This window comes from Meriones unguiculatus, chromosome X (genome assembly GCF_030254825.1).
Source record: "Meriones unguiculatus strain TT.TT164.6M chromosome X, Bangor_MerUng_6.1, whole genome shotgun sequence".
Taxonomy (NCBI): Eukaryota; Metazoa; Chordata; class Mammalia; order Rodentia; family Muridae; genus Meriones; species Meriones unguiculatus.
The window spans coordinates 19,269,393-19,295,846 of NC_083369.1; the positions used below are offsets into that span (position 1 = coordinate 19,269,393).

The following is a 26,454-nucleotide window of genomic DNA, read 5'->3' on the forward strand; positions in this document are numbered from 1 at the left end:
GCACTTGGGAAGCAGAGGCAGGTAGATATATGTGAGTTTAAGAGGCCAGCTTAATCTACAGAGTGAGTTTCAGGACAACCAGGGCTACCCAGAGAAACCCTATCACTAAAAACCAAAAAGATTAATATATAAAGGCATGAGCCATTGAGTCTATTCACATTGTTTATAGACATTTGTAAACTTCTTTTTCTACAATGAGGATTTCAATACAGACAGCAAACAATGATAATGATAATATTAAAAAAAACACCTTTATCTCTTTTTGTAAGCTTCAGAGAGTTATGATTTGGATCCACTTATTATAGGTCAAATGGACTACAGGTAAATACTTCTGTCAATCAACAGCTTAAGATTCCCCCCCTGAGGGTGGGCTCTTTCCTAATGTAAATTTTCCCTAAAGTTCCTGAACTTTACCTTCTGTCCCCAGTCTATATTTGTCCCAGAAGATTTCCAATCAACTGAAGACTACAAACTGCTCCAAACACACCAACCTCAGGTAGTCCTTAAGAACCATCAAGCCCTAGATTTTCTGAAAACTGATGTAAACCAGACGCTTCTGACAGAATTTCCTATCTGCTTTGAACCAGAACGCCAGACTTCTCAAAAACAGCCTATATTTCACTAGCTCCAGGTGTTCCAACAGAATCTGGGCAGCAAACCAGATGTACCCAGTCCCTTTTTAGTCCTTTGACCAGCATTCTAACCTTCCTGGATCCTAACAACAACGTTCCAATTTCAGCTAGGAAGAAACTACAGAAGAGATTATATCACCCCTTATCCCCAACAAAAGTCTAGGTCAAATGAAAACTAGTACCCCTAAAAAAGGGTCTTTTCCCTTCTCTCGGGAAAAAAGGACAAATGGCTACCTGTGGTGCCTATTGCCATACTAGGGCCCATGTTGGCCTCTAGACTCCTTCAGTATCATAAATATCAGTTAAAAATCAAAGATTTATAAAACTTGCAAAAATGAATACTAAAGATGGAGGCTGGGATTGAGAGGGTCCCAGGAGGTTATACAGGGAAGTAAACTGTGTGAAGAGATAAGAATGAAAACCCATTGCAGATTGACTTCACCAAACTGGATCAAACTTCAGGGAGTCTTATCCCAGGCAGTTCATTGTTACCATATTGAAAATACATTACAATTTTGGAAAGGGTTTCCAGGCAACAATTAATCCCATCAGTCCAATTCCAGGTACACAATAAAGCTTAAGGTGTGACTACACAGAAACCCTTTTAAAAAGCACATGTGTGCATGAGGAAGAATTCTATAGCTAAAAGGCTTAGAATCTAGTGTGGTCTCTGACTAATAGCATAGAGCTCATCAGGCTATAAAGTAATTGTGACTGCTACCCTAAGAATTGGTAATAGTCTAGGGAGGGAAGAATCTGGGATAATGATTCTAGGGAATTTGGATGAGGTATGCCTCTATAGCAAAAGGTGGGTGAAGTTGGTCTCCACAAAGAGCAAAAAGGTTGCCAGGTCATTAACAATATCTATTCTCATCTTTCTGGATGAAATGCAGTCATTTAATTTTATCTCCTCCATTGTGGAGATACCCCTGTGTGATTTGCATTCCTAGTTCTCTTAGTGCTTTTCTGTGAGTACAAGGACATCTGTGCCTACAATATGGGATCTGATTGAATGGCTTCCTTTCTGGTTACCTGGGTAAAACCAATGCTTATTTTACTTTGTCTCACTGTTTTATGCATCCTAATGCTCATTCATGGATGTCAATATCAAATAATATGGATGCCAGGGGCTTTAAAATTAAATTCCCCAGGTTAGAACTCATTTTCCTAGAACCAGTGAAAATATAATGGGCTACTAAACAATAAGTATACCATTTCATTAAAAAAATCAACTCTCAAAATTTAGTCCTATAGGCGTGGTATCATATGAATCAAATCATCAATTCCTGTTGAGGTACTAACAGGAATTGATGATTTGATTCATATGATCTAGAACAAGTGGGGACTATAATGGCTAAGGAAAACTCCATTTTGTGCCAGAAACCCATTCTAAATTCCTAAAAGATAAGCTCCCAGCAACTCTGACTCCTTGCTCCCTTACCCTCCAAAAAGTGCTATGACATAATTCACTGCTTACTCTGGCTTTTGTAAACCTACTTATCACAGTAAACCAGGGAGTAAGACAGTTCCTTTATCACTATAAACAGGGGAAAGAGGGACAGCTTTCTCTCTCTCTCTCTCTCTCTCTCTCTCTCTCTCTCTCTCTTTCTTTTTTTTTTCTCTCTCTCCTACACATTCTTCACAAATGAGATAATTGTGATGCAGAATTTTAAATCTCTTCCTTTAGCCTCTCCTGTATGATACACTTTTGATTTGGCTTTAAGGCTGTTTGCCTGCCAGCAGTAATTAATAAATTCTTTTAATTTTAATTTGAATCGAGTAAATGGTCTTTTTCCAATGGATTCAATCTCCATAAGAGTGTTTTTTAAAAATTCAGGTTCTAACAGAAAAAGACACAATTTATCGTCAGTATGATACCTTACAGTTTCTCCCAATTGAAATTTTTGTAAGGTTTTTCTTTTTTTTTTAATTTATTTATTTATTATGTATACAATATCTGCATATATGCCTTCACATCAGAAGAGGACACCAGATCTCATTATAGATGGTTGTGAGCCACCATGTGGTTGCTGGGACCTCTGGGAGAACAGCCAGTGCTCTTAACCCCTGAGCCATCTCAGTTATATGTAGGTTAGAAATTCCCACCCCTTTAATTGTATTTTTACTCTGAGGGAGAGAATTTTTTTAAACATAGGATTTAGAGCGTATAGTTTCAGAATCCACCAGGCCCTTTGTTTTTTCTTGGTTAATATTTATGTCTATTCTTCCTATGGTATTATTAAGGAAAAAAGGAAAACTCTGGATTCCCTCCCCTTTTGTTCTCTCTCTCTCTCTCTCTCTCTCTCTCTCTCTCTCTCTCTCTCTCTCTCCTGCTGTCCCATTTGAAAGAGCACTGATCTTAGTTTCTTGAAGTCCCTTTTGAAATGTCCTGGCTTTTTACTTTGTCTTTTTTGAGATAGAAAGAATTGGAAGCTTTATTATTTTTATTTTTTCTTTTTTGGCCTGGGGCCCAACTGTTTTAATTATAAGTTTTGAGTTGTGACCAACTGCCCATTATTTTTTCTGATCGTAATAGTTGATAAGGATATATCTCTTGGAAGTAAGACCCATGCTGTATTATTCCATTGGACCAAAATGGCCAAATCTTCTAACCATTACATAAATGCATAATTTAATAAGGTGTCACTTCTTTGATCTTCACATTTCTTAGAGGTAATTCTTTTTACTGAATTGAAATTTATTTAATTTAATAGTCAGAATCTCAATTTTGTTATGCCTGAAATACAAGACCTCAAAAGACCACCACCAAGAGTCAAGCCTGTTTGTTGTAAAACACATGAGGATCTTTTTAATTATATACTCGTTCGAACACGGGATGCAAAGTTCCTGTGGAAACAGGAGAAGAATGAGGCCCTGTGGTCTAGGGAAGCAAGGTTTCTATGGGGCAAAACTGCAAGCAGGGACTTACATGCTTTGGCCTTACATGACTGGGTAAGGGAAATTGACTTTTGAAATGATTGGTCCACTTTAGGTGCCAAGACTACAAACAATTCTGGCCTGGTCATATGGGCCAGTTTCCTAACAACTGTATAAATTAGTGGGCAGGAAAGAATGCAGTAAGGCTAGTTCTTCCCCTCAGGGCATTGAGGCTAGTTCTTCCCCGAAGGTGGCTGGATATGTCTACACCTAGCTAGCCTTCATTCAGGCTTCTGCTTTAAACTTTAAAACAATACCCACTGATTTTTAAGTCTTTGGTCTCTCAAATTTCATCACTAAAACTGGCCTGAAATTTGGATGCTATCAAGTACTCATATTGAAATATCAGACATTTAACATTGTTTCCACAATCTATATTTTTTGATGTTTTTTCAATTTTTTAAAAATTTCATTTTTTAATCACTTTACATAGTGATCCCAGCTTCCTCTTTCCTCTCCTCCCAGTTCCACCCTCACGTTCCTCTCCCCCCTATTCCACCTCTCCTTCTCAGAGAAGAGGAGGCCCCTAAGGGGTACCAACCCACCCTGGCACCTCAAGTCACAGTAGTACTAAGGGCATCCTCTCCCACTGAGGCCAGACAAGGCAGCCCAGCTAAGGGAAAGGGATCCAAGTGCAGGCAACAGTCAGAGCCCTACTCCCATGCTGATCACACTGCATACATATACGGTATGTATTTTTGCCCAGTCAGTAATCTGTGGGAATAATTTTGGAATCACAACAAAGTGACAGTTTCCTAATATATGCCAGGAATTTTTACCATCAGTATCTAATCCGTTAAGGTTCTCAGGGGGTGGGTACCATTCTTCCAAGTGAAACTATTCCTTTGTCTTGCTTTCTGAAGCTAATGATTGAATTAATTGATATAAGTCAGAAAACCCTGGTTTATACACAAATAGACTGATCCAAAATTCTTTAATAAGTTATTGAAGGTCCCAGTATAGATCAGAGAACCACATAATCAAAGATTTCATCTCACCTTTAGTCCAGGGAAGGCAGGCAGACAGTAACTGCATCCCCTAATCCCCTGTGTTTTTTTCCACAAAAGGAGCTGTGAGGTATTTGTTGGGGAGGGAGGGGGTTGTTTGTTTCTTTGTTTGTGTTAACATATAATTTTATTCCCTTTGAGAACCAGTTAAATCCTTTTGAAAATTGCTAGAAAGAAGGTAGGAAGGAAGGGTGGTAAAAAAAAAAGGAGAAAGCTGAAATTATTTTATTAGAGGATGCAGAGTATAGAGGGATAGACAGGAGCAGAGGGCTAAGGAGACTTGAGTTTTTCAGCATCTATATTTACTTTTAAAGCATCCTCTAAAACCTGATTAGTCCCCTACCATTCAATATATTGCTGTTAATTCTGATGCTATTTTCAATCTTTTTTTTTTATTAATTTTGTTTTAGGTTAGTAATTTTGTCATTTCTTCTTTTAGTTTACTAAATTCTAATTATAATATGCTGCCCATTTATTATCTTTTGTTTTATTGCTTAGGACTTCTAGTTTTTCGTGCAAAATACCAATTTTGGAAGATCAAATGTTCCCCTTTGATGGAACCATAAAATCAGGCTATCTTTAGTTAGAGCTCCTATTTTCCAAATACTTGCAATTTAAAAGTTCATAATTGTCACACTTAAGCTGGCTGGGGTACCATATGTTGCTGTATCTCCAAGAACTCCATTTTGTAAACTTTGTTGCTCCCCGCCTTTTCTTTTTCTTGAAAAACTGCCTGTAAATGCTAACTAGGGTATATGTAGTTATAGATCAAGTTTACATGCTGCTTTTGTGATGACTTTCTCTACTTTCACTCTGAGCTCATCTTTTCTCATTGGATCTTGGGATTATTTTGTATGTTTATAGAAATGTGGGGGTAAACTATGTTCAATACACTGGATGACAAATCTCTTATATGTGTCTTCCCAGGCAAGCCATTAACGTTCCTTCTGAACTAAGAATGGGGGATACTTGTTGGTTGCCCTTAGGAGGCTGGCTGCATGTTATAGGGTACTCCCAATGACACTGCTACCCATTCTGGGACACAGAGAACAAGTCTCTCTTGTCTTCAGCATCTTTGTGATCAAGTGCTAATAACATTGCTAAATAAAGGTTTTGAAAAGTTGCAGGAGATTCCACAGAAAAATGCAGAATTGGGTATTTTAAAAGTGTCAGGAGACAAAGGTCAAATCATAATAACTAAAATCTTTCAAAGGGGAAAAGAACCATGACAAACAAAAACAGAAAGCAAAATACCTTCAGTGTTCTAAAGGTGAACACAAACGAAAAACAAGACAGTTAGAAACCCAAACACCTTTAGATACCTGGAAGCAAGCATACAAACTAAACCAAGCCAAATGTCTAGACCAAAATGCTTCTGAAACAAACAAAAATGGATTCTGAAGCAAATATACTTTACTATGGCCCAAGAACATAGTTACATCACTCCAAATATTTTTCAACATGTAATCAGTTTCATGAAATTTTATAGTAACAGTACAAAGAAAGGTATAAATCAGCACTTACTTCCTCTAAAGTAACAAGGGTCATTCTTTAAGCTAATAAGACACTTCACTATTCTTAGCTAACACATAGCTTACAGGCAAATATGACATTCAATCTTTGATCCTGACACTGAAAGACTCCCAAGAGCCTATCTAGACGGGGAGACCCCGCTTCCCAAGGAACAGCGAGACCAGCCTTCGGATGCAAGCCGCAAGAGGTTTATTTTGATACACGGGTACCCGGGGCGACCAAGCCTATTGGAGGACTTGCGCGCCTCTCGGTTGGGGTGACGGGTTTTTATAGGGCTCGGGAGCAGGAAGCACGGTTACAGAGCGAGAAGCATAGTTACAGGGGTCTGATTGGGTGGTTTGAACAAAGCCGTAGTTAAGTCACGTACCCAGAACAGGGAAGGCGGGAAGGCAGATTGTGAGCCGAGTCACGTACCCGGAACCGGGAAGGCGGGAAAGAATGCAGCGAGGTAGCTCTCCCCTCAGGGAACTTACTGCTATACCGCGCCTACTCTACATAGTGTTAACAATTGCTGCTTATCTTTTGGTCTCTCATTTCCCCCTTTCCTATGATCATTTGAAGACCCAATCTTGGGTCTTCCAGATATGACCCCTTGTATCTTACAGATTTTTTTTTTTATAATAGGATCTGGGGTCCCTTCAGGGTGGATATAGGGATAGTAAGCCAAGGAGAACTATTACAGGATCTCTCTAGGCTTTTAGCCCAGTTGCTGCAATATTAGTGTCCATTTCAGCTAAGCAGATGTCCAAGACAATAGCTAATGCCAAGGAGCCCCTTTTGACTTAGCATTTCAGCCTGCTAGGGGGGGATTTGGGCGTAGATCCGTCTTCTGGAGCTTCTTCGAGCTGACCGTTGGACCGTAGGCATCAGGGGCTAGGAAGGCTGAAATGCCAGTCAAAGGCTGGGCAATGGGGAAGTCCCAAGCATCTGGTTCGTTGATCCACCCGAAGAGGCAGGGAGCAATCATGTCAGTTTCCAGGAAGTCCAGATCTCAGCTTGCAGTCCACAGCTGATCCCGGACAGAGTTAAACAGGTGAAGATCTGCTGAGACAAATTCAGACTGGAGACAGAAGTTAAAATTTGTCTATTAAATGGGAAAGATCAGGGAAAATCTCATCTGCGATCCTTTTGAGCTATGCCAGATCCAGGTCACATCCTGAAACTCATATGAAATTTTAGTACACAAAGGGAAATATACATAATTTTAAATACTCAGAAAAGTAACATATCAGCAAATCAAACATTTTGAGAGTAACAGGTAAAACTGCATCCCACTGAATGAGTATCAGTTAGCTGTTTGTTTTATAACCTTTATACACAACCTAAGTGTGTCCACAGTAACATTTTTTTTTCCTGTGGGCATAGCTGTTTGTAATTAGTCACGAATGAAGCTTGGCCATTTTTATACACTCAGCATATACTTTTAGTTTTCACTTTTACTTTTATGTTTACACTGGAAAGTTAGGCAGAAATACATTACTGGCTTTTAGTGCTAAGCCCTGGATGCGTGGACTTTCCTTAACAAAGCAACTAGAAGGAATAGGTTTAGGATATTTCTGTGTCAAAATCTACCCCAGAAATGGCAGATATTAAGAATACCATACTAAAAGCTATGACTTTTGGGTCAGATACACACATTAAACAGATGTTTTTAAAATAACGAGAAGCACCTTTAGTCTATCTTTAGAAGCCAACAAAGGAAATTAAAATCTTAACCTGGTGACTGAATAATAAGCAGTTATTGCTCCATCAACTTATCAGAACTCTATTGATCAATGCCAAAACTCTGAACTTTTAAAATTTTATAACATAAGCACAACAGTAGCAAAGAGGGGGGAGAAATTTAAAATATTTCCCATTTTTAATCTGCTTTAAAATATTTATCTCTTTATAACTTATAATTATATCTTAAAAAAAACTACTTAGACTCTCCAATCTTTTGAATTTATCAACCCTGAAACATTTTTTTAAACTAAATAATAACACTCTAGATTTTTACAACCTAAACTCCTATATTTTCAGACCCTATATAAGTTCCACTTATTTATCTTAAGACATGAGTCCTGTGAGCAAGGCAAACCTGTCTTTTTTTCTAAATAAGGTATCTAGTACTCTGTGGTTCTAGCTAATGAGCTGATCAATGAGCTAACAGTCGATCTAATTGTCTTTTCTCTAGCTGCAAAGCTACCGTAAGCTTAGCATAGCCGTCAAGGTGTTCAGAGACCTGAGAAGGATAAATTATAAGCTAAATAAATACCAATCCATGTGTCAATCAAAATGACAGGGATGACTAGTTAGCCCATTACCTAGGCAGTGTCCCTGGCTCCTGTGTTTCAGCATCCTGAACAGACGCAGTTCTGCCAGGCACATAAGATGAGAGACTGTTTCTGTGGAGAAAGAAACGAAAGAATGGCTTCACCTCGCCCTTAGCAATGTGAAACATTGACTCCAGGTGTCCACAGTTTTGGCTGGGCCCTAACAGTGGGCCAGTTGAGGCAGTATTGCCCAGTGGTTAGCATACCACAATCCAGAGTTGCAGTCATCTGTCGTTGTGCCCAAATCTTCTCGGAGACCTTGGGGGAGCTACTGCCAGGATTGCGGGACTTCCTGTCACAATAAGCTTACACATGTTAAAATGCCTAATTCAGATTTCTGACAAGCTGGAGGGCCAGCATATCCGAGTTACTCTGTTTTTATCATCTGCTCTAAACTGTGTCCTATAAAACAGAATGCTATGATCTCTGATTCTAGCATATTTTCGAGATGCATGTCCTAGAAGTATATATTTTAAGACAAATAGACAAGAGACTAGGTAAGGCTCAACTGCAGGATTTAGCATGACTTTAAATCTGTTCTTTCTGAACTAAAATCAAAGCAAACCTTTTAATCGGATACAGTTTATAGAGAGGCTAGCTAATCTTGCTGCTCCTACCACTTGCATTAAAATTGAACATTAAAAAGCTTTGCATTTAGCACTAATGACTAAACATATCTCCGGACCAGCATGGCGGCTGGCCACGTGTAACCGAACTGAGCTGGAATCCCTAAACAAACATGGCAGCCAAACTACAGCTTCACACGCTCTCTATTGCTGAACCATCATGGCGGCTGGCCATGTGTAACTGAACTCAGCTGGAAGTCTTAAACAAATATTGCAGCCAAACTATAGCTTTACGAGCTCTCCATTGCTGAACCATCATGGTGGCTGGCCATGTGCTAGCATTAGCACAGGCTGTGACTGACAATACCAAACATGGCCATTAGGTGCTGATGATACAGCAAACACTTTGGAGCTTCCATAATCCCCCACAACCAAAAGTTCCCAGTAATCGAACAAGCTTTAGAACCAACTGCATAACAGAACAATTTTAAACTGTAATTATTTTAGCCATACCAAAACTATCAGCTAGAATTTTTTCCTTAAAAGAGCATAAAAAACATTTTGTAATGAGGAATCACCAGCCTTTTAAATGAAGTATAACATTTTAAAATACAGTTTTTCTTTAAATCATATTAACTCTCTGGTTTTTTATAACACATCCACTAACCTTCTGCAACATGCTATATACCTTCAGATTTCTAGCTTTTCTTTTCTGGCTTAACCAGACATGCTTACTTTTTTGTTCTCTTTCTTGCTTTTCAGACAACATAAAAACTCTCACTAAAATCCTTTCCATTCTGACATGATCCTGCTGAAGCCCAGAGTCTATGTACGATTTGCTTTTTATAGGCAAAGCAAAAGCAAGTTACATCACTATAAAGAGGAGTTCTGAAACTGCCAAATTTTTTTTTAAAATAACTTTCCTGTATCTGATAACATAAAGGTAACAAACAAACTCTAAGGAACTTAGAACAAGCTTTAAGGAATTTGGTGAAACTTCCCCTTTTCTTTGTCTCAAGATAAAGAACAGGGTGTAAACATGTTTTTTGTAAACAAAGCAGCTTATCAAACAAACAGCTCTCCATAAGATACATTTTAAAAACTGTAATTTTCTCAGTCATTGTCATACCCAAATGTCTGATAAACTAAACAATTTTTTAAAACCCGTTTTTGCAATATTAAAACAAAGTACCCCTTTTGTAGAAGTCACAAGGCATAAACATAATCTTTAAAATTAAAACCAGATTTTAAAACCAGAATTTACCAGTGCAAGCAATTTAATTTTTAAAACCAATACCAATTTAAAATAAGCTATCCTTTTAACCTAGAAGGAAATGAGATTTGACCAAGGTTTTTCTGTTTTTTTTTTTTTCCCATACCAAGATGGCGGTTACATTATAAAATCACATGGTGAGGTCAAGATGGCGGCGAGACACTGAGACACTTTAGACCACGTGGCAACCTATACAATATGCGCTTATGGATCTAATAAGGCCCATAGGCACACATTTTAAACAAATTTCGTGAGGCCTTTCAGAACAGAAAACAAAAGGTAGACAGACAAACAACACTCACTACACTTATGACAAAAATCAGGCGGACAGAAGACAACACAAACCGCGCGGTACGAGATCGGCGCCAAAGCGAACACAAAAATTCAGATGGAGACCGTGTCGGAGGTCTGGTTCCTCCGTCTCCCAGATGAAGCACGTAGCCTTCTCTCAGGGGCGTCGCCCCAAAGAGTCCCACTCGGCTCGTGTTTCCAGACAGGAGGGAACCCAAGAAGGGTTACCTTTCAGACGGGGAAGCAAATGATTCCCCTATCAGGCACTCCTGAGACGTCTCCCAGGAGGCACGGAATAGAAGTACGAGCCCATCGGCTACTTCTAGTTTCCATCTGATACAGATGACCTGGCCAAGTCCAGACCACAGGGGGACTCGAACCCCCTGGAAACGAACTCACAAAGACAGACCGTTTAACACAACGATACACAAGACTCACAGAACAAAAAGCCGGCAGTCTTACCTCCCGATGCTGGGTCGGTGGTCCCTGGGTGGGGGTCTCAGATCTCGGTGGGACCTCCAAATGAAAGACTCCCAGGAGCCTATCTAGACGGGGAGACCCCGCTTCCCAAGGAACAGCGAGACCAGCCTTCGGATGCAAGCCGCAAGAGGTTTATTTTGATACACGGGTACCCGGGGCGACCAAGCCTATTGGAGGACTTGCGCGCCTCTCGGTTGGGGTGACGGGTTTTTATAGGGCTCGGGAGCAGGAAGCACGGTTACAGAGCGAGAAGCATAGTTACAGGGGTCTGATTGGGTGGTTTGAACAAAGCCGTAGTTAAGTCACGTACCCAGAACAGGGAAGGTGGGACGGCAGATTGTGAGCCGAGTCACGTACCCGGAACCGGGAAGGCAGGAAAGAATGCAGCGAGGTAGCTCTCCCCTCAGGGAACTTACTGTTATACCGCGCCTACTCTACATAGTGTTAACAATTGCTGCTTATCTTTTGGTCTCTCAACACTATCTTTTTTTTAATTTTTATTTTTTTAATATTCATCATAAGTTATTTACTTTGTATCTCAGCTGTAGCCCCCTCTCTCATTCCCTCCCAATCCCACCCTCCCTCCCTCAAGTCCTCCCTGTCCCTTTCCAAGTCCACTGCTAGGGGAGGTCCTCCTCCCCTTCCATCTGACTGACCCTAGCTTATCAGGTATTTTCAGTACTGGCTGCAATGTCCTCCTCTGTGGCCTAACAAGCCTGTTCCTCCCTCAGGGGCAGGGGGAGGTAAAGGAGCCAGTCCTTGAGTTCATGTCAGAAATAGCTGACACTATCTTTAGATTAAAAAATTAGAAGTGAAATTTGTATAAGTTAAAAGGCAATGCACACAGTTTAACACTACACTTCTCTGTGACCTTTGAGTTATATAACTTCACAAAGTAAAGGGTTCCATTATGGCATTTACATATATCCATATAATGTACCTTGATCCAAATCCTGTTTTACCCCTTTCAGAATGGCTGCCATCAAGAAAATAAAGTCAATAAATCTTGTTAAGATTGTTGGTGGAGAAGGAAACCTTATACATTGTTGATAGCCACTGTGGACATTGTTATAGAAGTCCCTCAACAAACAAACAAAAAAACACTAAACTACCTATCATTTTCTATGAGCAATAGAAGGTGTATATATATATATATATATATATATATATATAGAGAGAGAGAGAGAGAGAGAGAGAGAGAGAGAGAGAGTACATATATCTGATAGAAGCTAAGGTAACTATAATGTTCCAAATTAACCTGTAAGCCCCATCTTCTCAGGAACCAGGAAACTTCCTACAATGCTAAAAACTGTAGTTCTTGGCAAATAACAAAACCTCATAAGAAACTATGGTGGTCTATAGGTTTACCCTTAGAAGCCTCTAGAACATGTGGCTGGAGGCTATTCCAGTTGGGAAGTTCTGGGATTAGTTCTGACCAAAGTCCATCTGTTGGTCAGTATTTAACACTTAACAGAGCTTGCTTTAAATTGGCCAACAATGGTGGAGTTGATTTTTCTGGTGAATCTCGGAATGAACACAATATACAAAAGAGTCTCCTGAAAACTCATGCTTATTGTGACAGTGTTCACAATATAAATATTTGTGGAGTGATGTTTAATTTTTAACAAATTTTCCAAACTCAATTAATTCCATTTGTTATTAATGAGCATGCAGTAAATTTTGCAGTAATTTGTTGAAAGTTGTTGGGGTTTTCTTTCCTATTTAAAATAGAAAACTGTAAAATAAATGGAGGAAATCAACTGATGTAATATTACATAGCAGAACATTATATTTTAAAATATTAGTGCATAACTAAAATAAAATACAGGATGCACTCACGATATAACATAATATATTATCAAGTTTGAGGATAAAACTAAATAACAGGGCTTGCATTGAAAATAGTATATTCATCTCACTGTGTAGAATTTCTTCTACTGAAATAGATTATGTAGTCTATCAGGAAACTAAAATAAAATGTCTTACTTTTTAAAAGTAGAGACACTCTTACCTTGATTCATTTTTGAAATAAGCTCTTAAGGTATTTAAAATACCACGTAAATATAAGTCTTTTCAAATGTGAAATTAAAATATATTGTTAGCCTCCCTTTTTAAGATTTCTCCAAAAACTAGTAACTTTTAACTTACTTTTACTAGATTATACCCAAAAGAATTCTACTATGGGTGTGGCTTTGCTACCTAGGCAAGGTACCCAGGACTTAGCTCTAGTCCTCAGGCAGCCAAGGCTGGGCCCTGGAAAATAAACATTTTGCTTATTGTAAAATACTGCATGCACATCTGATATATCATTAAGCATTTTTTTTCCATAAGCTATAAACTGTGTCTGAGTGGTCATCTCTGGTGAGCTCCCTGTAATGCTAGACCACTCTGCACGTACAAGTAAAAGTTTATTTAGGAAACAAACTGCTATGTTGCCTCACAAAGTAGAGGACAGCAACTTGTGGGAAAAGCCTTACCAGTTTTATTGGGAAGATGATAATGATAGCAGTGGTGGAGGCAGAACAGTCTAGAGGATAACATGGGGACTTTGATCTGTTCCCAGCTGTTTGAGTTAATCAGGAATTAGATGCCCTTTTGGGAGGCAGTTAACCATTGGGGCCAGATAAAGGATGTAGTGGCTTTTCTGGTAAACAGAAACCCACCTTGTGAGATCTCTGAACAATGCTGAGTTCAGTTTTCTGTTTACCTAATAGCAATCCTTCTGTTTACTTAGAGTCTTGCCTTGGGTTATGAATAGGCCATTATCATAGGAAACTGTCAGCAGCAATACCATTGTAGGGGCCTGCTTTGCACCTAACAGGCAAGCAGGGACAGCCTAATGCACAAATAGAGATAAATACACATTTTAAAAGGCAGGCTGACAAGGACATATTGAAAAGGTGCAGACGGACACAGGTAGAACTTGGTATAGAATCCAAGAAACAGGAAATAGAAAAACAGACACAGGAAGAGACAGACAGAAGTAACAGGGGTGACAGGCAGTGTGCAAATAGTTAAACACAGAAAGAATGAAAGATACAGAGACCCAGAAAGAAAAAGAAAGCAAGAGAGACAGTGCAGAGATAAATCAACAGAAATAACAGCATGTTAGGCATATAAGTGATATCATTTTGTATAACTTTAAAACCATTTTGTGTGACTTGGATAATGTTAAAGAGTCAGCCACAAGGCAACTCTGCTATGAGCCAGCCACGAGGCTGCTCAAAGCCAAGCTTTAGGCAGGCTCTGATATGCTAATGAATCAGCCCCAATTTATGCTGGAATATTAATGAATTGGCCTTATGCTAAGGACTCTGCTACCACAAAACTCTCTCTAGACTATACAAAAGCTAGAACTTCGAAGAGGATTCCAAGATAGCATGGCTATACTCCTGAGACACAGCATCTCAAGTCTCTACTGATTCCCACCAATTTTCAAAGGGGACTTTGAAAATTGCTACTCTGTGACATTGGCTACAGTAACCACTGAATTTCCAAAACTGTAATTGAGTTCACAAATGCTTGCCTGTCAGTATTAGTGGCTGGCTGCCACTCTCAAGGACCTTCTGGGGTTTCCAACAGTGCCTTCCTTCCTGTCTGTTACAGTAGAAGGACCTTCCATTGGATACTGGTTGAGCTTGCATTAGCAGTACTCTCATCAAAGAGGGTTCCCCAGGGAAAGCCTACAGTATTTCCTGGCTGTTTCTTCCCTGCTCACTAGGTGGAATGTCAATTTACATAAGATTACAGCATGGCATTGTAAGAAATGTTTGTATGAATAAATTAAGCATATACAAAAGGCAGAACCTCCTGTGGACATACTAATTGCTGAATGCTTCACAATCTACTAGTTGTGCTCTCTGCACAGCATGATCCAGAAGTAGAAACAGAGATCATGAAAGTCAGACAAGATTCTGATACTTCGATTCTTATGTGTGTATAAAATTTGTTTCCTGTCACAGAAGGACACAGAGACAGACAGACAGACAACCCCCCCCACACACACACACCAAGGAAACAGACAGAAATGTGAAAATAGACATGGTAGCACAGACAGAAAGTATCTGTCGGGTACAAAGGAAACTTCAATTCCCTAAACTCCAAAAGCTAGTTAAAACATCCAGAAATGAGCACAGGCTGGACTATAGGGGCATGGTGGTTAGACAAAAGCCAGCATTCCTTGAGAATTTGTAAAACTACTTCCTGTCTACCAAATGAAATCATTTCCCTTACCTCTGGCAAAAGGGACATATGGTTCTCCAATCAGCATGCCTGTGGTGCCTATCAGCATATCTAGGTCCATATTAGCCTCCTGCATCCCTCAGTTCCTACCTAAAAGTACCTGTTATATATCTCAAAGCCTCTATGCCAGTCTCCTGGCCCTTCCCTCCCTGAAGCTACTCACCCTTCTTACAACCCAGCTTACTATGCTCTCTCTGTTCCTGCTCTTGCTACTTTCACTATGCTTTCTTTATCCTCTAGCCCTGGCTGTTCTCCAAGTAACCCTGGCCATGTCCAGTCTGCTGGCAACATTCAGTCTACTTTCTCTATCTGCTTGGGACTCTTCCACCTTCCTCTGGCTGCTCTCTAACATCTACAATAAAACCTTCCCATACCATGGAGCACTCCTGTCATAAATTTATACAGTGTTAAAAATAGACTGAGAAGACAGATAAGTTAGATACAAAGATATACTAAGGTAGACCTGGATATAGACCAAATAGACAAAAAAGTGTTAGGTCTCAGGATGCCTATATGTCTAGAAATGAGCTTAAGCTGTACTATAGGATTAGGGGTTTCCAGTCTAAAAAAAAAAAGTTTGTGTAAGCTGTAAAGGTGTAAATAAGTGAATTAAGGTTTGTGAATGCAAATTGCTAAGTTCTGAGAAAGTGATTTTAGGTATGTTAACAATGAGACTCAAAGATTATACATATAATGTTAAGATTTCAAAGTTCAGAATTTTAACATATTAATCAATAGAGTTCTGAAAGATCTAGCCTTGATAAAAACACTGCCTACAATTATTCTAGTTACAGGTACAAAATTTTAACTTTCTTTTTTTCCCCCTAAATATAGACTTAAAAGTGCTATTCATTGTAATGTAAACATCTCTAAACAGAGAGAAAAGTATTCATGCTTTTAATCCAGAACCAACTTTTGGGTCCTGAAACTCTTCCCCTTTGGTCTCTTTCCTGCCAAGAAATTTGTCTTACTACAAGTAAAATTTTATGGTTCTATTATATTGATAACTTTTAAAGTTTTTAACTACTCCAGCTGCTTAAAGACACTTATTAGCAGCTTTTCTACAGTGAAGATTTCAGTGCAGATTATAGACATGTATCATTTTAATACCTTCTTCCCTTAGTCTATCTCTAACCTAGCAGATTCTCACTCAGCTGACAGATAACCATCAAACTGCTCTAAAATAGCCTACACTTCACCAGCCTCAAGTGGTTGTTATAGAACCTGTGATCCTTGGACTTGCTGAACACTAATGTAAACCAGCCCAGCCAATGTGACAATTCCCTGTCTTTTCATCTCTTCAGGCTGGGCCAGTAACAAGATGTTTCTGATGACTGGTCTCCATCCTTCCTGCCCAAGCCTTTGACTGACATTCCAGCCTCTCTGGGCCCCTATTAGGACCCCACCCAGTGTTGAAGCAGTCAACGATTACATAATTCTTTATCATCAACCAAAGGCTCTGGAATGTCAGGTTTCAAGCTGTCCCATAGATAGGTCTCAGGTAGTTCATGTGTCTAGAAATTACCTCAAGCTGGATGATAGGGGGATTTCTGGTGGTTAGGTAAAAACCAGAAAACAGTTCCCACTGGCCAAAGGAGTCCTTTCCCTTACCTCTAAAAGGGACATATGGCTATTTGTGGCATTTATCAGCATATCAAAGTCCACACTAGCATCCAGGCCCTTCCCATCTCCCAGCAACTTTTCATCCTTATAAACATCATTTGTCCAACCTCAACTATTTTCCCCATAGCTTCATTTTAGATATATTTTAGTTTACATTTTTTATTATTGTTTTAGCATAAAAATATGGTGTTTCCTTATAGCATGTTCTTATATATTTAATTTTGGTTTCTCCCACCTTTTACTCACTGTGCTCTTCCATCCCCTGTGCTCACCCCTTTTCTGCACCATTTTGCCCCCATCAGTTTCCTTTCTAATTTCTTATCACCCCTCCCTTGCCATAGGGCCAAGCTATAATACTCCTGAGTATATTCCCAAAGAACTCTACCTCCCATCACAGAGATACTTGCACATCAATGTTTATTGCTTTTTTCCTACAACAGTACAGAAATTAAATCAAACAATATCCTTTGACAGATAAATAGATAAGGTAAATGTACATAATGAATTTTTAGTCTCCTATAAAGTAAAAAAAAAGTTATAAAATATGGAGTAAAATGTAAAAACCAAAAATGAATATATTAACCCAGGCAACTGAGGCTCATAAAGAAAAACAAATTCATCACTCTTTCATATGTGTATCCTAGGTTCTAACTCAGGCTCATAAAGACAAACAAATACATCACTCTTTCATATGTGTTATCCTAGGTTCTAACTGTTGTATATCTGTATTTGTGTGGAAGTGCCTAGAGATCTAGAAACTAGAAAAGGGCTCACAACTTCATTAAAATGAACAGAGTTTGTTGTTTGCAGCTAGCTAGGTATATAGAACATAAACACTTCAGGAGATAAACACCAAATTAAAAGCCAACAACAAAGGGTACTCCATGGATACCCTCATTTAGCCATTCATTAGTGGAATGCAGGCTAGTATGCAAGCTTGGTAATGCAAAGTCTTTTAATCTTCTTAATGAGAAAATGAATAAAGTAATTTCTTCCCAAAGAGCAAAGGTTTTAATTTAATTGGGAAGAGAAATATAAACCCAGAAAACTCTTTTTCATCTAAGTAAAACTTTTAAAATGTTGGTTATTTTATTCTTTCAGCTTGTATTAGTTTTTACACTCTTTCTGAGTATATACTTATTTGTATGGATTCTTAAACTGAGCTCAATTATTTAATCATAAATGTCAATGAGAAGTAGAATGACTGATAAGATGTAAAGTGGTGATAGTTTTCAAATTAATAGTAATCATAAAACAGGTTTAAATTATGACTAGCAGTTCTCTCCATTTCAGCAATAATACTTTCTACTTACTCTCAGATTACTAAACAGCCCTTTATCCTACTTCAAAATACAAAGCACTTCTGATTTTAATTCTTAGCCTTTCCATTCCAAAGATTATGTTACTATTCTTACTCTTAAAATGGAACATATTTTCCAAATACAGTATTTTTTAGGGCTTGATGTTGAATACAGATCCACACACTCACGATGAAACCACTCTACAAGTTGTTAAACATGCAATCCAAATATAACTTTAACAGCAAAAATTTCTGAAGCTCAATGGTACATGCATACTTGCAAACACTTAAACTTTAGTTAATGAATACAACTAGGTAATGAAACTGCTTCCATGCATCATACTCCAAATATAGTGCTATAAATTTTGAAATGTCTAACTAATACTACCATGTTCTTAGTTTTGAGAACAATCAACATCAAAATTACATTTGTAATACATGTTTTTTTTTTCTTAAATAGAAAACTTGAAAACTAAGTGCCACTAGGCACGTTGACACATGCCTGTAATCCCCGTACTTGGCGAGGCAGAAGCAGGTGGATCTCTCTGAGTTTGAGGCCAGACTGGTCTACAAAAATAAGTCTAGGATAGCCAAAGCTACAGAGGAAAATCCTGTCTCCTAACAAACAAACAAACAAACAAACAAACAAACAAAAAAGAATACAAAGAAAAAAGTAAACTAAGTGCTCTGAAAACTAAGTGCTATACTCAGAGGGAGGAAAGAAGGGATAGAGGAACAAGCTGATATGGGGGGAGGGGACGCCACTTTTCTGAGGGGAAAGGGAGAAGGGAAGGGGGAAGAAGGGGGAGGGGAGACTGAAAGGAGAGGAGGGAGGGGAACTCTTGGGATGTAGAGTAAATAAACTTAAATATTTTTTTAAAAGAATGAAACTGACCAGGATAGGGCAGTTATAAATATAACTGAAAAAGAAGTCAAAGTATTTCTTTAAACGTTAACTTAATCAAACAAGAAATGCATTTTTTAAAATGTTTCACTAAGAAGTAGGTTATGTTAGCTCACAGTTTGCTTCTATCAGTCTTTCCAGTCTTCTCAGAAATTCTGTAGATACTGATAGACGGTAATCCAGAATAAGTTGCCACAGTAACTGTGAAATTATGTTTTGGCAGTTTGGTGAGCTTCTCATATATTCCAAGATATTCTCAAACTTTATGGGCTTTCCTTCAACAGTTACTCTTACGAAGTAGATCATCAGTGACATCGAAGAAGTAGATCTTCAGTGGTGAAGTAGATCATCAGTGACATCTAAGTAGATCATCAGTGGCAAAGCAGATCATCAGTCATGTCGATGTAGATCATCAGTGGCGTTGAAGTAGATCATCAGTGATGTCAAAGTAGATCATCAGTGGTGAAGTAGATCATCAGTGACATCTAAGTAGATCATCAGTGGCAAAGCAGATCATCAGTGGTGTCAAAGTAGATCATCAGTGACGTCGAAGTAGATCATCAGTGGTGTCGAAGTAGATCATCAGTGACGTCGAAGTAGATCATCAGTGGTGTCGAAGTAGATCATCAGTGACGTCGAAGTAGATCATCAGTGACATCGAAGTAGATCATCAGTGACGTTGAAGTAGATCATCAGTGACGGCCAGGTTGGTTAATTTCACAGAGGCAGGTGGAATCTTCAGGATGTTGCCAACCCTTCACCTCATGGAAGAGCTTATTTCCTTTGACTTTTGCTAGTGCCACTGCAACCAGCAATCTCTCCAGGAAGGTATAGGAAGTTACATGACACATAAATGGGAAAAGTTATGTCTTGATTTTGTAGATTCACGACTTCTAGTTCTTGATCCTTTCTCAGAGCAAGAACATGATAGTCTGTCTCCGTTCTGAAAATGGCTTTTCCAGTCCTGTCCAATGAGATCACCCGCAGACGGAAGGCAACTTTTCTCTGCCAGAGTAAGCTGACACCAAGGCCACAGGATTTGTTCAGTGCACTTCGACGGAATATAATGCGCTTGTTGGTGTAGCATACTACCAAGTCCCAGCCAAAGTTGAAGCCAGACCAGCTCCAGATGCATTCCTCACCTGTGCAGATTTGCCTTCCACACCGCATACTGGTTCCACGATCGTCAGACACATAGACATCCATTGGCCCAAGTTCCCTGGATTGCTCTGCCTGAACAAGTGCTAGCCATTGCTCTTTGTATACAGGCGTCAGCCATGTTGCAGGGATCAGGGCATCTTGGTCGATAATATGTGCTGAAGGCAGGTCACAGACGATGTAGGGAAGCCTCAGCTGTTGGAACACTGGCACAAAGGCTCTCCCCTGATCACAGTCCAGAAAAGTGGCAACATCTGAATCGCTTTTGTACTTGGCAAAGCACAAATCTTCTGCAGGCAATAGTGCTCCTTGGGATCCTTCGCAAGTGGATTCTAGCTGCAGGAACATCCACTTTTTCAGTATAGCATAGACATCCATCTCCACTTCAATCACGAAGAGATCTGAAGAGGCAATGAGCTCTTTCATGAGATCCCGACTGATGTCTAGCAAAAGTTCATCATTTCCCTGGGTCATCAGGTTGTCCAAGAGCCACTGGCGGCAAACAGATCTGATGTCCTGAAGCCCATAATTCTCAGCAGAATAGTAGTAGCTGCACACAGTTTCGGTATTGACGGAGGACCTCATTATATCCCCACACCGCTGAATTAAATCATCCAACTGCAGCATATTAGCTGTGGCCAAGATAGCAACAACTCTGCAGGGAGTAATTGTGATTCTTCTACTGTACAAGAAGCCCAAAACTGCATGGAAAGACCCATGGTCAATGTTCTCATCGGGCATCTGTATCTCTATTGTATTCATGTCTGTCTCCCTCCAGGCACCACTGAACATGCTAGAAAAATAGCCTGACCGGCATAGGTAGACCCTGTGCAAGCGCCATTCCTCCTGAAACGCACAGATCTTTATGTCACTGCCTTCACCCCTCAGGAAAAGCGACTCATACATCATCCTGGCCTCTGACTTCCCACGGGGAACTTTGGCCGATGGTCCCCCTGGACTGCCCTTCCGCTTGTGGCCTGCCCGACGGGTGGTACCTGCGGCCGCTCCGCTAGCCTGCCCTTCTGGGACAACCGCCGCTTCACTTGCCTGCCCTTCGGGGACAACTGCAGCTGCGGCTTCCGCTGCCTCCCCAGCTCCAGCAGCAGGAAGTTGTGCGGCACGGTTAACTCTGGACCATATTCGACTGCTTAGCGCTCCCATGGCTTCGTTTGAAGGGTGAAAACCCTGGACTTCCTTACCGGAGGTAGAGGCCAAAGACCGCGCGGCAGAACTGCGACCGCTCGTAACTCCCTCACGCTGTCAAAATGGCGGCCAAAGTGAACCACGGGTGCCTCACCACCTCACCGCCTCACCAGCAACCCAGCTCCCAGCTGGAGAATGGTTCCCCCTACCTTGGAGGATCACACATTACACCTTAGGCTCCTTCATGGCCTGATGGCTCAATCCATACCTTATTGCGGGGACCTCTCTGATTATATTCATGAGCACATGTAGAATTATTCATCTAAAATTTTTAGTGGTGGTTTCTTTATCGGAAATTACATCTTGCTTTTGTCTTTTTCCTCCAAATGACTTCACATACCTTATTAAGTTCTGCAACTGCATCATCATCAGAGAAAGAAAAACCATTTTTGTGTGTATGTGTGAAAAAGACAATAATATTTGTCCTATATCTCACTGTATTTTAAAACTGATTTGTTAAAATGTTTCCAACTAAACAACATTTTAAAACCATTTCACTGTGGATCAAAGTCATCTGTTTGCAGGTCATGCAAATATTTTCCCCAGAACCCTGAACAATAAATATTAGACAAAATTTTTAGGTACTGGAAAGATAACTAGTCAAAATTTAAATCTGTTGAGCATAATTAAGATCTGGGGCTTACAAGTTAGTAATCTAGGGAATGGCTGCATTCCAAAAGAAAACATTTGCCTTGGAAGAGTTTTCTAATTATTTTATGTCTTAGATAATGTACATTTACACAGATGGAGGGCTGTTTGTCTCTCCTTGATATACTGAACACGGAATCATTTTTCCCTAATGGACAAACACACTAAATTTACCCTAAAGAAAGACAGAAATTACTAAATTAATACATAAATAGTTTGGGGGAGTAATTTTTTTCTCTAACAGTATAAGTGAAAATTTGCTTTAAAAAACTTTCCACATTGATATGCTGAGAACCCCAGGTTAGAATCCAAAAATTTATTTCACTTCATGTTTTGGCAAAATTCAACTATCAAATTGAAGGCCAAGGAGCAAGTAAGTTTTGAGTAACTGAAAATGTCCTTCTTTTTTTTTTTTTTTAATGAAGTATGATTTTCTTTTTCTTTTCTACTTATTTTTAAGATTTATTTTTTAAATTTTTTTTTAAGATTTAGTTTATTATGTATACAGTGTTCTCTCTGCATGTACACCTGAACCCTAGAAGAGGGCACCATATCTCATTATAGATGGTTGTGAGGTGCCACCATGTGACTGCTGGGAATTGGACCTCTGGATGAGCAAACAGTGTTCTTGATCTCTCAGCCATCTCTCCAGCCCTATCCTTACTCTTTTGAAATGTATGTATCACATAATGAGTACAAATTACATTGGTGATACTGGCCTGACAAGTTTTTAAAAGAATAACTGAATAAAATTGCTTCCTGATGATTTAGGACATAGTTCTCTTTGGGGAGCCCAAATTGGGAAAATGGTAGAGTCTTAAGAAAACTAGCTGTAACATTTGCTGTCCAGTCTCTATGTGCTGTAAAAATGCATGCTTAAATGAAGTTCTGATTGGAACAGCCTGTGATGCTGAACCATCTTATCTAGCTGTTTTGAAGTTGTTTTGGATGCAGAGTTTTGAGGCAAGAGTTTTTGAGGTAGTCTGTGGCACTTGGCTATTTGTCTTGTCTTTTTTGGTGTCTGGTCCTTTTTGTTTTGTTTTGTTTTTTCCAGATGTTTCGCTTGTCCAGAAGTATCTGGATTCCTTCATTGGATGCTTTTATTCTCCTGGAAAGATAAAAACAAAACAAAAAAAACCTTGTCCCAACCCTCATTCTGGAGGATCCCCCCCACCTTTTGGCAGGCTATATCTTTCTTTTCTTTTTAATTTTAAGAGAGATTTATTTATTTATTTATTATGCAACATCCTGCCTTTATCTGTGCATGCAAGTCAGAAAAAGGCACCAGCTCTCACATGTGGTTGCTGGGGACTGAACTCAGGACCTTTGGAAGAGTACAGGCTATATCTTTCATTGAGGATTTTTCTTTTCTTTTCTTTTCTTCCTTTCTTTCTTTCTTTCTTTTTTTTTTTTTTTTTTTTTTGCAATTGAAAAGTATTATCTCTCAACTGGAATTTTTGAAAGCTTTTTTGAAACTATTATACCTTTAAGTGTATTTATTTTTAGATTACAAAGGACATTCACTTGGAATTTCAGCCTGCCTATTGCAAGCAACTTTTTTTAAAAAAGATTTATTTATTATGTATACAGTATTCTGCCTGAATATATGCATGTGAGCCAGAAGAGGGTACCAAATCTCATTGTAGATGGTTGTGAGCCACCATGTGGTTGCCGGGAATTGAACTCAGGACCTCTGGAAGAGCAACCAGTGCTCTTAACCTCTGAGCCATCTCTCCAGCCCCCACAAGCAACTTTTAAATTTAAATCACAGTAATTCCTATGCTCCTGGTCTGCCTCCCAAGAGTCAAAGTTGTGCACCATCACAACATGTTCACTATAATTCTAGATTTTAGAAAACAATTAACTTACAGAGATCTGCCCATCTCTGCTGGGATGAAAGGTAAGGACTACCACCACCCTGTTAAAACATTTTATCTTAGCTCCAAATTACTCCAACTCTTAGAGATATAGAAAACAAGTATGAACTGTAGTAATCCTTTGAATTAACATAAAACATTTTAAATATCTCAACTGTGTTTTTAATACCAAACAACAAAATATCCTTTTATTTAAGTAGAAAACTCAAAAGCTGATGTCCAAGACAGTGTTGGCCATGTGGCAATCTACAGTTTAACATTCTAACATGGAATTAAGACACATGGTTTAAGAAAAAGCACTTTTCATTTCATGCCAGCAAGGCAAGTGTGCCTTTGGGAAACTACTATTTGATAATATTATTTTTTAATTTTTTTATGCCTAGCTAAATATTTTAAAGGTAGGGAAGTTCGTATGTTTGTTTCTGATACTGGAGGAATGTTAAACTGTTTTCCATTGCTAAACTAAATCATGTCCCTATAAATTCATAGCTATATTAGCAACATATGGCTTTAATTTTCCTGTTTGTCCTTCTGGCCCTATATACTTGACCCATCTTCCACTTTGTTTTACCTGAGATGAAATTCTAATCCCTAGAAGCTGAATATTTGCCTCCTGATGAGGCCAATCTGGATGCTAATGTTTTGGTGAAATTATTGTTACATCTGCTCCTGTAAACCTTCAGTTCCAATGCCATTTATTTTTATTTTTAACCTTGGTCTCTGATCATTTATAGTAGTTTGCCAAAATACTTGCTTTGTGGTCTCTCCTGAATTTTTTTTTTTTTAATTGAAGCTATTCTGTCCAGAGCAATGTTATTTTTAACAACGGGCATTAAATCTGTGGATGAGTTTCTCTGATGCTGACAGAGAATGATTGAATAAAATTTGACATTGGGGAGCAGCTGTCGCCATGTTGTCGGTCGCTGCCGGCTCAGGCCCTTTCGCTCCTGTTCTGTCGACCAAGTCCCAAGGGGTGGCGGGAGTGCTGCAGACCCTGCCGCAAGCCCTGGTAACTGCCTCCCCGGAGCCACCTGTTTTGGATGCGAAGCGACCTTTCCTGTGCCAGAGTCGCTGAGTGGCCAGGCTGTGACCCAGCCCTTGGTTGCCACGGTGGGCTTCAATGTTCCTGCTTCTGTTCGGTAGTCCCATACAGATGCCCGACTTCTCTGACTACCGTCGTGCTGAAGTTCCGGACAGCACAAAGTCTCCTAAAGAGAGCAGCTAGGCTAGAAAAGGCTTCTCTTACTTGGTGACTACAACTACTACTGTGGGTGTTGCGTATGCTGCCAAGAACGTAATCACCCAGTTCGTTTCCAGCATGAGCTCATCTGCTGATGTACAGGCCATGTCGAAGATCGAGATCAAGTTGTCTGATATTCCAGAAGGGAAGAACATGGCTTTTAAATGGAGAGGCAAACCTCTGTTTGTGCACCACAGAACCAAGAAAGAGATTGACCAGGAAGCTGCAGTTGAAGTGTATCAGTTGAGGGACCCACAGCATGATTTAGAGCGGGTAAAGAAACCTGAGTGGGTTATTCTGATAGGTGTCTGTACTCATCTTGGCTGTGTACCCATTGCAAACGCAGGAGATTTTGGTGGCTATTATTGCCCCTGCCATGGGTCCCACTACGATGCTTCTGGCAGGATCAGGGAGGGCTCTGCACCTCTCAACCTGGAAGTGCCTGCCTATGAGTTCGCTAGTGATGGCATGGTTGTTGTGGGTTAGACACTTGGACTCAAGGCCCAGGTTTCTTTCAGTCTTTATATCTCCTCAAAAGAGTTGAGAGTAAGCCTTGTGTACTTCTAGGTTGGTTGGTTTAAAATATTTAAAATTGTTCATAATGTATTGGTAAACAAAACATTACTGTGAGGTAATTGAATTCACTTAATATTATCAAACATTAGCATAATAAAACCACTGTTGAACATTTAAAAAAGAATTGACATTGGGGCCTTTGGGAGACAGCCTTGGGCATTTCCTGATGGAAAAGGGTTACCTTGCCTGTTCCTTGTTGATCTGAATTCATTAGTTCCTTTTGCATACTCCAGAAAGTTGGGGCCTTCTTTTTTAATTATCTCTAGAAAAAACAAACAAACAAACAAACGAAAAACAAATGAAAAAATATTGTTTCTAGGAATGCCTTGCCTGTAATCTCTATTCAAATGTCCTTGCTTACCTCAATTAAAACATCTGCCGTTTCCATTTTTCCTAAGACTTTTAGAAATCACTTCTCCTATCAAATTAGCATCATAAATAGGAGATCCAATGTCAGCTGTATCTCTAATCCATTCCTCTATTGGTGCTGATCTTGCTTTTAATCACCCTTTTTCATTCGCAATTAACATTTTCAAAAGCCAAAGATTTAATTAATATGTTTCTGATTTCTGAATCTCATATTATTCAACTTACAGCTGAAGTCCATCTTTGCAAAAAACCAGTAAAGGGTTCTTTTGGGCCTAGTATA

General features: G+C 39.4%; 1 protein-coding gene and 1 pseudogene across 1 annotated transcript; one reads left to right on the top strand and one right to left on the bottom strand.

The window, feature by feature from the left end:
- Nucleotides 1-19,877: 19,877 nt before the first annotated feature.
- Nucleotides 19,878-21,422, bottom strand: LOC110543091 (germ cell-less protein-like 1). Its single transcript, XM_021629529.1, has one exon. The coding sequence runs from the start codon at nucleotides 21,420-21,422 to the stop codon at nucleotides 19,878-19,880; it is 1,545 nt and encodes a 514-aa protein (XP_021485204.1).
- A 3,477-nt stretch (nucleotides 21,423-24,899) lies between these two features.
- LOC110543092 (cytochrome b-c1 complex subunit Rieske, mitochondrial-like) lies at nucleotides 24,900-25,807 on the top strand (annotated as a pseudogene).
- Nucleotides 25,808-26,454: the final 647 nt, after the last annotated feature.

Bases quoted from the DNA above. Each gene is read 5' to 3' on its own strand.
- LOC110543091 (XM_021629529.1), bottom strand. From the start codon at position 21,422: ATGGGAGCGCTAAGCAGTCGAATATGGTCCAGAGTTAACCGTGCCGCA.